We start from the raw sequence: 12,913 nt of genomic DNA, 5'->3' as shown, positions 1-12,913 counted from the left end.
AAACTCTTACTTTCTGTCTCACTCATGGTCAAATTCTCTCTCTACTGCATACAGTGTTCATGGTATAATCCACCTCCAAAAACCTGTTTCTCACAACACCTTTCCATCCACCCCAATATTCACTTATTTCCTTTACTCTAAAATTCACCTACACAGGTGCTGTGTCAAGCCTGCATGAGGCTGCACCACTGGAGTCCTTAGACAGCTAGAACAGAAAGATGTCCCCCTTGGAGAGATCTTACACAGGAGCTGTCCAAGAAGTCCACAAACAGACACAAAATATCCCCACCTCTCCATGGAGGTCTCTAGAGTGGGCCAGTCACTTTTTACACACTCACACATTACTCCCAACAGCCTCCCTTTCCTATATCCCTATTTTTTCATACAAGGAGGTCAGTGCTATCCCATTTCCCTTCTTATTAGCCAGTGACACAGAAACCAACCCAGGCCCCTACACTTGCCCCACCTATATCAAACAATTTAACTATGCACACATATCCATCAAATGCAATACATCTCAAATTGTTCCATGTTAAATGTACACTTATGAATACAAACCAATATACAAAAAGCTGGAGCTGTACCCAACATGAGACAACATTCACATGCACAAATATATTAAAACATTCAACAGATCCTAAATATACTACAGATAAACATACTTGAACACACAAACAGGTAGAACTGCTCCACTTCCTACATGAACTCAAAATACACACACTCCACTCATACAAGAAACAAACCTACATACATACATACATAAACCAAAGGCTTTTTCTCCCTTACAAGGGAGGTAGCCAAAAAGAAAAAGGCATAAAAACCATTCCCACCCATTCCATCCCTAATACACTCCACTCCCCTCCACTCTCTACCCTCCCTCTTATCTTGGCACCTCCTGGATGACAGGTCATCCCTGCATCTTGTCCACTGCCCTGGGTCAGAGGCAGTGTCGCAAGACATAGCACATCCGCAGCGAGGCCGCTTCATTAAATCGGCGACCACCCCTCTCCATCCCCTTATGCAGAAAAGGAGAAGACAGGGAGAATTCCCTTCAGGCTGTGTCAAATTTTTCTCACACATACTACCTCCCCCCACCCATTCCACCTCATGCATCTCATCATCCATATACAACCATTCTCCATTCACCCGTCTTCTGTCCTCTCCCGTCCTTCCACAACAGACATTCCTCTCTTCCCCAAAGCCCCTTTCACCCCATCCATTCATCTCATCCTAGGTTGTCCCCTCATGTTCACACCCTCCACATCTGCCTTCCATACCTCTTTTACTAGTCTTTCTTCACTCATTCTTTCCATGTGTCCAAACCATCCCAATATTCTTTCATCAACCCTATCTCCCAACTCCCTTACCACCCCTGTTCTCCTCCTCACCTCCTCATTTCTCACTCTATCCAGCCTAGTAACCCTCATCATACTTCTCAGACACCTCATCTCAAACACATTCAAACTCCTCTCTTATGTTCCATGTTTCTGCTCCATACAGTGCTGCTGGCACAATCACTCCTTCATACAGTCTCCTCTTAGCATCCATACATATAAACAGATTCATATGCTTTAGTCGATTTGTGTATGATTTATTTTTGATATTTGGAATCAGTTTTGTGGCTCGCCGTTGTACTTTTTCCAGTCTGTCAATGTCTTTAATGAGATCCAGTAACCATACGGAAACAGCATATTCCAAATGTGGACGAACTAATGATTTATATATCTCGTTAATGAGTGACGGACTTCTGAAGTCAAAAGATCATGCAATCAGTCCTAGAATCTTATTTGCTTTCTCAGAGGCTGAAATACACTGCTCGGATGATTTGAGATCGTTACTGATAATTACGCTGAGATCTTTTTCACTATTCACTTTTGTTAACTTATTTCCAAATAACTCTTAATTGTACTTACTGTTATTTTTACCTATGTGCATTACCTTGCATTTACTTGTGTTAAATTTCATTAGCCACTTTTCAGACCATTGCTGTAATTTATGTAAATCTTCTTGAATATCTAATTGGTTTAAGTGTTCATTTGCCATTCCACACAGTTTTGTATCATCAGCAAATTTGGAAACAGTAGATTTTAGTCCATGGTCTATATCATTTATATATACTATGAATAGAAGTGGCCCAAGAATGAACCCTGAGGAACTCCACTTGTAACATTTTTCCATCTGGAAGTTTTTCCATTTAAAACAACTCTCTGTTTTTGATCATTCAATCAATTACTAGTCCAATTTACTAGGCTACCACTTATTCCGTGTGAAGCTAATTTAGTAGTCTTTCGTGGGGGATGGTATCAAAAGCTTTTGCAAAGTCTAGATATATTAAATCTATATTGTTTCTTTTGTCATAATTCAAGATAACTGTGTTGTAGAATTTGAGTAAGTCACACAAGGATGTTTCCGTCTGAAACCATGCTGGCTATCATTTATCAAACGGTTACTTTCTAAATGATGTTTGATAGCATCTCTGATGATAGTTTCCATTATTTTTCCTGATTGAAGTCAAACTTATAGGTATATAGTTATTTGGTTTCTTTTTGTCACCTTTTTCGAATATGGGAGTAATGTTAGCTAGCTTCCATTCTCTTGGGACATCTTCGGATATGATGGATTTCTTGAAAATAATTTCTAATGGAACAACAATCTCATTTTTTACTTCCTTTAAGATTCTTGGATGCCCTAGTGTTTTGTTAACTTTGAGTTTATCAATACACCTTTTAATTTATTCTTTTGTTATATTTACCACAGTAAGTTTACCCTAGACTTTTCACAGGTTTCGGTTTGGAGTTCACTTTGAGGTGTTTCATTAACAAATACCAAGCTAAAATGATTGTTTAAAATATCAATTTTTTCTTTTCTTCTCTTTTTTTGGTTTATGTTTCCTTTTTACTGATGTACAATTTTCTCGGCCTCAGATCCAATACTTTAAAAAAAAACAAATTCAGTCTCCGTTCTCTTGTTTTTTCATTAGCTTCATTTCTTAGTGCCTTATCTTTCTCTATTTCCTCATTGCTCATTTCCTTTTTTTATCTACACATTTTTATAATTTTCACTGTTAGCTAGTTTTGCTGCTTTCAATAGTATCTCTTCAGCTACCACTTGATTCCTTAGTTTGATTTTCATTGGCCTATAGTGTTTTTCTTTAGAGCATGTGCCCATTCTATGCACCTTGTCAATTTCCTTATCCAACTCTTGACCCTCGTCCTGAACCACTTTCAGTATTTCCTTTGCAATTACTTTCTCTTTTCCTCTTTGGTATTTGTATACATTATATTTTTCTTTGATACCATAAACCACAATGCATTTGTTTTTATCCACTGTGTCTCTCACCCAGTATTCCTTTTCTTTGATTACCTTAATTACTGCTCCTTTTGCATTTTCCTCTACCTGCTGTTGTACTATTTCTTTGAAAGAGATTTCTTTATTTTCATGTTCCTATTTCCACTCATTTTTTATTTCAGGGTGCATCTCTTTGATTGATTCTCCCACTTTTCGGTCACTGCTTGTATTAGCTGTTTGACCTCTTTCTTCAGTTTTGTTTCTATCCTCATTTTCCTTTCTTTTGTTTTCTCTTTTAATCATACTTAGTTCACTTTTTTAGATCATTCAACTCTCTGATTATTGCCTCATTAGTTTTACAAAAATTTGTCATTTCTTCGTGTAAGGCTCTATACTCTATTTCTAGATCTATCAATTCCTCCATCAAGTCGTTGATGTCTCAATTCCTTAGTACACTGCTAAACCTAGTTTCTCTTTCTGTATCCATAACCAGGCCCTTCGAGAGGGGGGTGCGGACGGTGCACCGCACCAGGGCCCATAAGAGTCTAGGGGCCCATGAATATCAAAATTGAAAATTGAAATGGGCAATTATGCATGAATTTTTATTGTTGCTTTGAAGCTGATAGGGATCTCCATGTGCCAAATATTTCAGAGACAGCCAACATACACAATTTCTTATCTCAGAACATATAATATGGTGCAACACAATCATCTAGATACGACTAGTGTTGGAAAGGGGGCCCAGAAATTATCTCGCACCAGCACATTTTGTTCCTCTAAGGAGCTCTGTCCATAACTTTTCCTACTGCTCCCCTTTCCCTTTGGAAACCCCAAAAAAATCTTTGTTTACCCACCTTTGAGTAGTCTTTGGAGTGTCACTTAGACATGTTCTCTTCAGTATCACACCCAGTGGTGATTCCACTCATCTCATATCCAATCCTCTCTTCATTGGTTCATTAATTCTTTTGTCTTCTTTTCTTTCCTCTATTTCATGCTATACTATACTTTTCCAAAACTGGATTTTACACCTTACTGGTCACTCGATTACATACCCCTCTCATTCCGAAAACAACAAAGCGCTAAGTCAGAGTTCATTCGCTAGACTTCCTTCCTCTCTGACACCGAGTGTGTATGCATCTTCCTTCTCTATGTTTCTCATTTCTTCTCACATAATTTTGTTCTTTAACCACTTCAGTACGGGACTTAAATCTCGCGGGCAGCAGCCAATGCCAGCCGTATGACGTGTCGTAATAATATTCGCATCATAAAATATAGTCACCGCTTATATCGATCGTTCTCTCTTTCACCCGTGAATTTTGAAAACCACAGAGAATGGGATTCAGGGCGCATTTGGGAGAATGTAAAAACACAGGGGCGACTACAATAAATATAATCAAGACGCCGATATGGCAGCGTCGCGAATCCACTTGCTCCTCATGACGCCTACGTGTGCGGCACCGTATGGAAGGGGTTAAGTTTGAACTCTATTAGTATGTGGTCACTCTTCCCGATTGGGTCTTTGTAAGTGCATATCAGCCTGGTAGTGAGAAGAGTGTAGAGGAAAGGGAGGCTTTTTGGTTAGATTTAAATGAGTGCATAGAGAGTTTAGGGAGAAATGTCACTGTAGTGGTATTGAGAGATCTCAATGCTAGAGTAGATGAACCAATAAACGGAGTGGTTGGGAAGTGTGAAAAAAAACTGTAATGGAGAGGTGATGGTGGGGATGTGTGGGAGCTGATGATAGCTAATACAGTGTTTAGGAAAAAAGTCAAGCAAAAGTACACACAGGATATGGTAGTTGAAGGAAGGGTGGTAGATAGGGCTTTTTTGGACTATACAATGGTACTCAGGAGAAGAGTAGGAGTTTTGGATGTTCCTGTTCTTTAGGGACAGAGTGGGGGAGTATCAAATAATTTTTCAGTGGAAGTTGAGTTGAGAGTGGAGGATAGATAGAGAAAGAGGAAAAGGACAGAAGGTGGGGAGATGCTTCGAGTAAACTGTTTAAATAAAATGGAAAAGAGCAAGAGTATAAGGAGAAGCTGAGAGAAGTGTGGGAGGTGGTGAAGAATAGAGTTGAAGTAGCTGTGGAAGAGTAATAGAGGTGTTTCAAGGAGGAAGTGACAAGGTGTATAAAGAATGTATGTAGAACAAGAAGGATGGGAGGGGATAGAAGGAAGGGTAGTGAGTGGTGGGATGATGAAGTGATGAAGGTATTTGAAGAAAAGAAGTGATCTTACAAAGTAGGATGAGAGAAAAATATGAGAGGTAAAAAAAAAAAAAAAAAAAAAAGAGAAGCTAAAAAAAATAAAGGAGGCAAAAAGGAGAGCAGACGTAAAATGGGGGAGTATGACAAATTTTTGAAAGCAATAAAAAGATGTTCTGGAAGGAAATCAAGAAAGGAAGGGGAGGTGAGTCAAGTAGAGAAGAAAAATTAAAAGGCGAGGGTAGACAGCTCTTGACAGAGGAGGAGGTGGTAAGGAGAAGATGGGCAGAGTATTTTAGAGAGCTGTTGAATGTGGAGGAGGATGGTGAGGGATTGGTGGTAGTAGTGGGAGGCACTAAGAAAATGACAGTGGTGGGAAAGGAAATTGGAGGAGACAAGAAATGATGAGGTGCAAGTAGCTCTGAAAATGAGAACAGATAAGGCTCCTAGATTAGATGGGTGTCATGCAGAATTTCTGAAGAAGGGAGTTACAGTAATAGTGGACTGGCTGAAGAGGTTGTTTAATGTGTGTATAAGGGAGAGTAGAGTGCCAGAGGACTAGAGGAGTGACTGTATAGTTCCCCTTTAAAAGTAAAAAGGGGACAAATGTGAGTATAATAGTTTCAGAGGGATCAGTTTGTTAAGTGTAGTTGGGAAGGCTTAAGGGAGGAGGCTTATGGGAGGGTTCTGACTGAAAGAATTACGAGAGGAACAGCGTGGAGTAGAAAGCTACGAGTTGTGTGGACCAGATTTCTATGGTAAGGCAGATATGTGAGAAAGCTCTGAGAAAAGGTGAAGATGATTTTTGGGCCTTTATGGATTTGGAAAAGATTTATGACAGGGTAGAAAGGATGGCACTGTGGGAGGTTTTGCAGATATATGGGATTGGGGGAAAGCTGTTAATGGCAGTCAAGAGTTTTTACAAGAGTAGTAGAGCCTGTGTTAGTATGGGTAATAGAGAGAGTGAGTGGTTTGAAGTAATGGTGAGACTGCATCTGGGCTGTGTCATGTTGCCATGGTTGTTCAATGTGTACATGGATGGTGTGGTGCAGGAAGTAAAGGCAAGAGTAATGGGCAGGGGATTGGACTGTTAAAAAATGAAGGGGGAGGTGAGCCAGTTTTGTTTGCTTATGACAATGCGCTTGTGACAAGGTCAGAGGAATGATTAAGGAAATTAGTGGCAGAGTTTGGAAAGGTATGCGATAGGAGAAATGTGGGTAAAAGCAAGGTGATGAGATGTACAAAGGTACAGGATGGCAGCAAGTTAGAAGTCTAAAAGGAGAGAGGCTGGAGATAGTGGAGAGCTTTAGGTATTTGGGGTCGCATGTGGCAGGAAAGGGAGGAATGGAGGTGGAGGTAAATTGTAGATTGAGAGAAGCAAGTAAATGCCTTGGGGGATTAAAAAATGTAATGATAAATAGGCAAATAGGAATAGGTACAAAAAGGAGATTGTATGAAGGGGTGATTGTGCCGATGGCATTGTATGGGACCGAGATTTGGAATTTAATAGAAACAGTGGGGAAAAGTTTAAATGTATTTACCTAGTTGTATTTTATGGGACGAGAGCTATGCTTGTTGTGACCCGTTTTTGTATCTCTCTGCATCCAGTTTATTCTGTTTGAGATGAAATGTCTGAGAAGTATGGTAGGGGTTACTAGGTTGGATAGAATGAGAAATGAGGTGAGGAGGAGACCGGGAGTAGGAAAATAAATGGTAGATAGGGCTCATGAAAGATTATTAGGATGGTTTGGACAATTGGAAAAGATGAATGATGAAAGATTCGTAAAACAGGTGTGGAAGGTAAAGGTGGAGGGAGTGAACTTTAAGGGATGACCAAGGATGAAATGGATGGATGGGGTGAAGGGGTTGCTGAGCAAGAGGGAAATGTCTGTTGACTAAGGAAGGGAGAAGGCAGGAGATAGGGATGAGTTGAAAATGACTGTGTATGGATGATACTGATATGCAAGGAAGGGAGGGATGGGGGATGGAGGGTTAAGGAGTGGTTATATGTGAATGATATTTCGATGCAACCCAGAGGGATTTCTCCCCCTCTTCTCTTTTTCTAAATGAGGGGACGGAGAGGGGGGTCACCAATTAAGTGAAGCAACCTTGCTGTGAGTGTACTGTGTCTTGCTGCAATACATTTGACTCAAGGCATTTGGTGGATGCAGGTATGACCCATCATCCATGAGGAGCTGAGATGGGAGTGGTGAAAATGGTGGTGGAGGGGAGTGAAATGGGTGGGAATAGGTACATGCCTTTGAGACGTACAAGGGCACAGGATAGCAGTGAGTTGGAAGAAGTCTAAAAGGAGAGAGGCTGGAGATAGTGGATAGCTTTAGGTATTTGGGGCCATACCTTTCCTTTCTTTATTCAAATAAAACTTACAATTTTCAAACATATAAATACAGACACATGAAACTTACTTGGGAGTCACTGACCCTGCTGAGATAAGATTGTGCAAAATTTGTGAGAGCATATCTGCCTTGAAAGCATTGTTCTGCCTTCCCATGACAGCCACAATAGCTCTCACTGCACCTTCCTGCACTCTCTGCAGATTCTCAGAGTTACTTGGAGTACTGTAAAAATAAAATTGAAATTGTGTAATCAATTACACAAATTTTAATTAGAAGAAAAATTTGGCAATAACAATATTAATAATAATAATAATAATAATTTTATTTGGCAATAAATCAAGTACATGAAATACAGATAATGAAAAGAACACATAGTTCAAAATTACAATTACAATTGCCAAAGATAACACAAACAAGCATGTAAGCTTATTTCCATTGTGGTCCTCATTAGACTGTTATTCTATATTAAGTTACACAGACAACATATGTAGGGGTTATGGGGACCAGAAACTGTCATGAGAAGTACCAACCAGTACACATATTACACATAAACATTATTATAGATTTGCTAATACTACTAAAATGTTCAAACACATAGGATTGAGACCAATATAATAAAGGAACATTGCATTATACATCAGGAACAACAGAATAGTACTAAAAGGTACCAAAACAGTTTGAGTGAGAACCAGATCAGAGTAGCACCCCTAGTGATATACTATATTATTCTACTGTTGTAGCAGAGAGTGTACGGCAATAATGGGGGGTCCATCCTCGGGTAAGAGTAAATATCAAGTATTATGGGATAGCAGGTTGCAGGCCATCAACAATAGCAACATGTAGTTATAGTGAATGCTACATGACAGCTTGGGAGGTGAGCCAGCTGTTGTTTGCGGACGACACTGCGCTTGTGGTGGCAGGATCGGAGGGGGGATTGAGGAAGTTGGTGACAGAGTTTGGGAGAGTGTGTGATAGAAGAAAGCTGAAGATAAATGTGCGTAAAAGTAAGGTGATGAGATGTTCAAGGGGTGAAAGTGACAGTAGACTGGAAGTGACATTAAGGAAGAGCGACTGGAGGAAGTGGATAGTTTTAGATACTTGGGTGCAAATGTGGCAGGAAAAGGTGGACTGGAGGTGGAGGTGGAATGTAGATTGAGAGAAGCGAGTAAATGCCTTGGTGGATTAAAAAGTGTAATGAGGAATAGACATTTGGGAATGGATGCTAAGAGGAGACTGTATGAAGGAGTGATTGTACCAACAGCACTGTATGGGGAAGAAACATGGAACATAAGAGAGGAAGAGAAAAGGAGTTTGTGTTTGAGATGAGGTGTCTGACAAGTATGATGGGGGTTACTAGGCTAGATAGAGTGAGAAATGAGGAGATGAGGAGGAGAACAGGGGTGGAAAGGGAGTTGGGAGATAAGGTTGATGAAAGAGTATTAGGATGGTTTAGACACATGGAAAGAATGAGTGAAGAAAGACTAGTAAAAGAGGTGTGGAAGGCAGATGTGGAGGGAGTGAACATGAGGGGAAAACTTAGGATGAGGTGGATGGATGGGGTGAAGGGGGCTTTGGGGAAGAGAGGAATGTCTATTGAGGAAGGACGGGAGAGGACAGAAGACAGGGGTGAATGGAGAATGGTTGTATATGGACGATGTTGTGATGCATGAGGTGAAATGGGCTGGGGGATGGGAGTGAGGTAGTATGTGTGAGCAAAATTTGATGCAGCCCGAAGGGATTTCTCCCCGTCTTCTCCTTTTATGCATGGGGGGACAGAGAGGGGGGGTCGCCGATTTAATGAAGCAGCCTTGCTGTGGATGTGCCGTGTCTTGCGACACTGCTTCTGACCCAGGGCAGTGGACAAGGTGCAGGGATCACCCGTCATCCAGGAGGTGCTAAGATAAGAGGGAGGGTGGAGGGGTGTGGAGTGTATTCAGGGATGGAATGGGTGGGAATGATTTTATGCCTTTTCCTTTTTGGCTACCTCCCTTGTAAGGGGGAAAAAGCCTTGGTATATGTATGTACCTATACTTCAGGACGGAGTGGGCATATACACATTAGTTTGTTCGCCAGGAAGTACATACATACATACATATACCAAAGGCTTTTTCCCCCCTTACATGGGGGGTAGCCAAAAAGAAAAAGGCATAGAAATCACTCCCACCCATTTCATTTCCCATATATTCCACTCCCCTCCACCCTCCTCCCTCCCTCTTATCTTGGCATCTCCTGGATGACGGGTCATCCCTGCATCCTGTCTACTGCCCTAGGTCATAAGCAGTGTTGCAAGACACAGCACATCCACAGCAAGGCCGCTTCATAAATTCGGCGACCCCCCCTCTCCATCCCCTTATGCAGGAAAGGAGAAGATGGGAAGAAATCCCTTCGGGCTGCGTCAATTTTTTTTTTCATACATACTTCCTCACCCCCCTCCCCCACCCACTCCCCCTCATGCATCACAGCCTCATCTATACACAACCCTTCTCCATTCACCCCTATCTTCTGTCCTCTCCCATCCTTCCTCTACAGACATTCCTCTCTTTTGTAAAGCCCCTTTCACCCCATCCATCCATCTCATCCTAGGATGCACCCTCATATTCACTCCTTCCACCTCTGCCTTCCACACTTCTTTTACTAATCTTTCTTCACTCATTCTTTCCATGTGTCCAAACCATCTTAATATTCTTTCATCAACCCTATCTCCCAGCTCCTTTTCTACCCCTGTTCTCCTCCTCACCTCCTCATTTCTCACTCTATCTAGCCTAGTAACCCCTATCATACTTCTCAGACATTTAATCTCAAACACATTCAAACTCCTTCTCTCTTCCTCTCTAATGTTCCATGTTTCTGCCCCATACATTGCTGTTGGCACAATCACTCATTCATATAACCTTCTCTTAGCATCCATTCCCAAATGTCTATTACTCATTACACTTTTTAATCCACCAAGGCATTTACTCGCTTCTCTCAACCTACATTCTACCTCCACCCCCACTCCTCCCTTTCCTACCCCATTCACACCCAAGTATCTGAAACTATCCACTTCCTCCAGTTTCTCACCCATATGCTCACTTCCATCCTACTGTCACTCTCTCCCCGTGTACATCTCATCACCTTACTTTTGCCCACATTTATCTTCAGCTTCCTTCTTTCACACACCTTCTCAAACTCTGTCACTAACTTCCTCAATCCCTCCTCTGATCCTGCTACAAGCGCAATGTCATCTGCAAACAACAACTGGCTGACCTCCCATTCTCCATTTTCTTTAATCATCTCCAACCCCTGACCCACTACCCTTGCATTCACCTCTCGCACCACCCCATCCATGTAAAGATTAAACAGCCAGGGCAACAAAACACACCCCTGAGATTGCACTCAAAAGTTAAATACATACATACATATACCAAAGGCTTTTCCCCCCTTACACGGGGGGTAGCCAAAAAGAAAAAGGCATAGAAATCACTCCCACCCATTTCATTTCCCATATACTCCACTCCTCTCCACCCTCCTCCCTCCCTCCTATCTTGGCACCTCCTGGATGACGGGTCATCCCTGCATCCTGTCCACTGCCTTGGGTCAGAAGCAGTGTCGCAAGACACAGCACATCCACAGCAAGGCCACTTCATAAATTCGGCAACCCCCCCCCCCCTCTCCGTACCCTCATGTAGGAAAGGAGAAGACGGGGAGAAATCCCTTCAGGCTGCATCAAATTTTTTCTCATACATACTTCCTCACCCCCCATCCCCTTATCACTCCCCCTCATGCATCACAGCCTCATCTACACACAACCCTTCTCCATTCACCCCTATCTTCTGTCCTCTCCCGTCCTTCCTCTACAGACATTCCTCTCTTTTGTAAAGCCCCTTTCACCCCATCCATCCATCTCATCCTAGGATGCACCCTCATATTCACTCCTTCCACCTCTGCCTTCCACACTTCTTTTACTAATCTTTCTTCACTCATTCTTTCCATGTGTCCAAACCATCCTAATATTCTTTCATCAACCCTATCTCCCAGCTCCTTTTCCACCCCTGTTCTCCTCCTCACCTCCTCATTTCTCACTCTATCTAGCCTAGTAACCCCTATCATACTTCTCAGACATTTCATCTCAAACACATTCAAACTCCTTCTCTCTTCCTCTCTCATATTCCATGCTTCTACCCCATACAATGCTGTTGGCACAATCACACACAATCACTCTCTGAGCTAAGAGAGAGTGAGTACATTAAATGTTGGTTCAACAAAAGATGCAGTGAGGCAAAAGACAGAAGGGACAAAGCTTGGAAAAAGTGGAGAAAAAACAAAAAACAAAGCAAATGGCAAATTTATATAAACTGTAGAAATGAGTATGTTAATGTGAGAAGAGAGGAAAAAAGGAACCATGAGAAAGACATTATAGACAAATGCAAAGATCAACCCAAGCTATTCTATCGGTATGTGAATGGTAAACTTAAAACCAAACAGGAAATGGTGAAACTATGCCAAGGAAATATAGAATACACAGAAGATTTAGAGATGGCCGAAGTCATGAACAATCACTTTAAATCTGTCTTCACCAGAGAGAAAATACAAAATTGGGACATAGATAATAACAAGCAATCTCCCCACATGAGTGAGTTTACAACATCACTAAAAGAAATATCAGAACATCTATCAAGACTGGACGTCAGAAAATCACATGGCCCAGATGGTATTGCAAATTGGATTCTAAAGGAGTGCAAAGAAGAACTAACAGACAAAATACACATCTTAATAAACAGCTCACTCAAAGAAGGAAAGATACCCAAGGACTGGAAAAATGCTAACATTGTACCAATATATAAAGGAGGAAACAAGGAAGAACCCACCAACTATAGGCCAGTAACACTAACAAATACTATAGCCAAAATTTGTGAGAAAATAATCAAGAATAGATGGGTAAAACATCTGGAAGACAACAACATATTAAACCCAAGACAATTCGGGTTCAGACAAGGAAGATCATGCACCACGAACTTAATATGCTTTTACTCAAGACTAATAGACATAGTGCAAGAAAGAAATGGATAGGCTGATTGTGCATTCC

The 12,913-nt window shown here is 41.3% G+C and overlaps 1 protein-coding gene across 1 annotated transcript in view; it reads right to left on the bottom strand.

Annotated features, from left to right (window-relative positions):
- MED23 (mediator complex subunit 23) overlaps window positions 1-12,913 on the bottom strand; it is a 365,264-nt gene that overhangs the window by 313,171 nt on the left and 39,180 nt on the right. The window contains exon 3 of the mRNA XM_076210243.1: window positions 7,918-8,070. Within this exon, the coding sequence (XP_076066358.1) occupies window positions 7,918-8,070 (153 nt within the window). The remainder of the gene's footprint in view (window positions 1-7,917; window positions 8,071-12,913) is intronic.

Source organism: Oratosquilla oratoria, chromosome 27, assembly GCF_046742065.1.
Source record: "Oratosquilla oratoria isolate Oo_2021 chromosome 27, ASM4674206v1, whole genome shotgun sequence".
Taxonomy (NCBI): domain Eukaryota; kingdom Metazoa; phylum Arthropoda; class Malacostraca; order Stomatopoda; family Squillidae; genus Oratosquilla; species Oratosquilla oratoria.
Note: the sequence above shows the minus strand (reverse complement) of the source record. Positions and strands in the feature narration are given on the sequence as shown.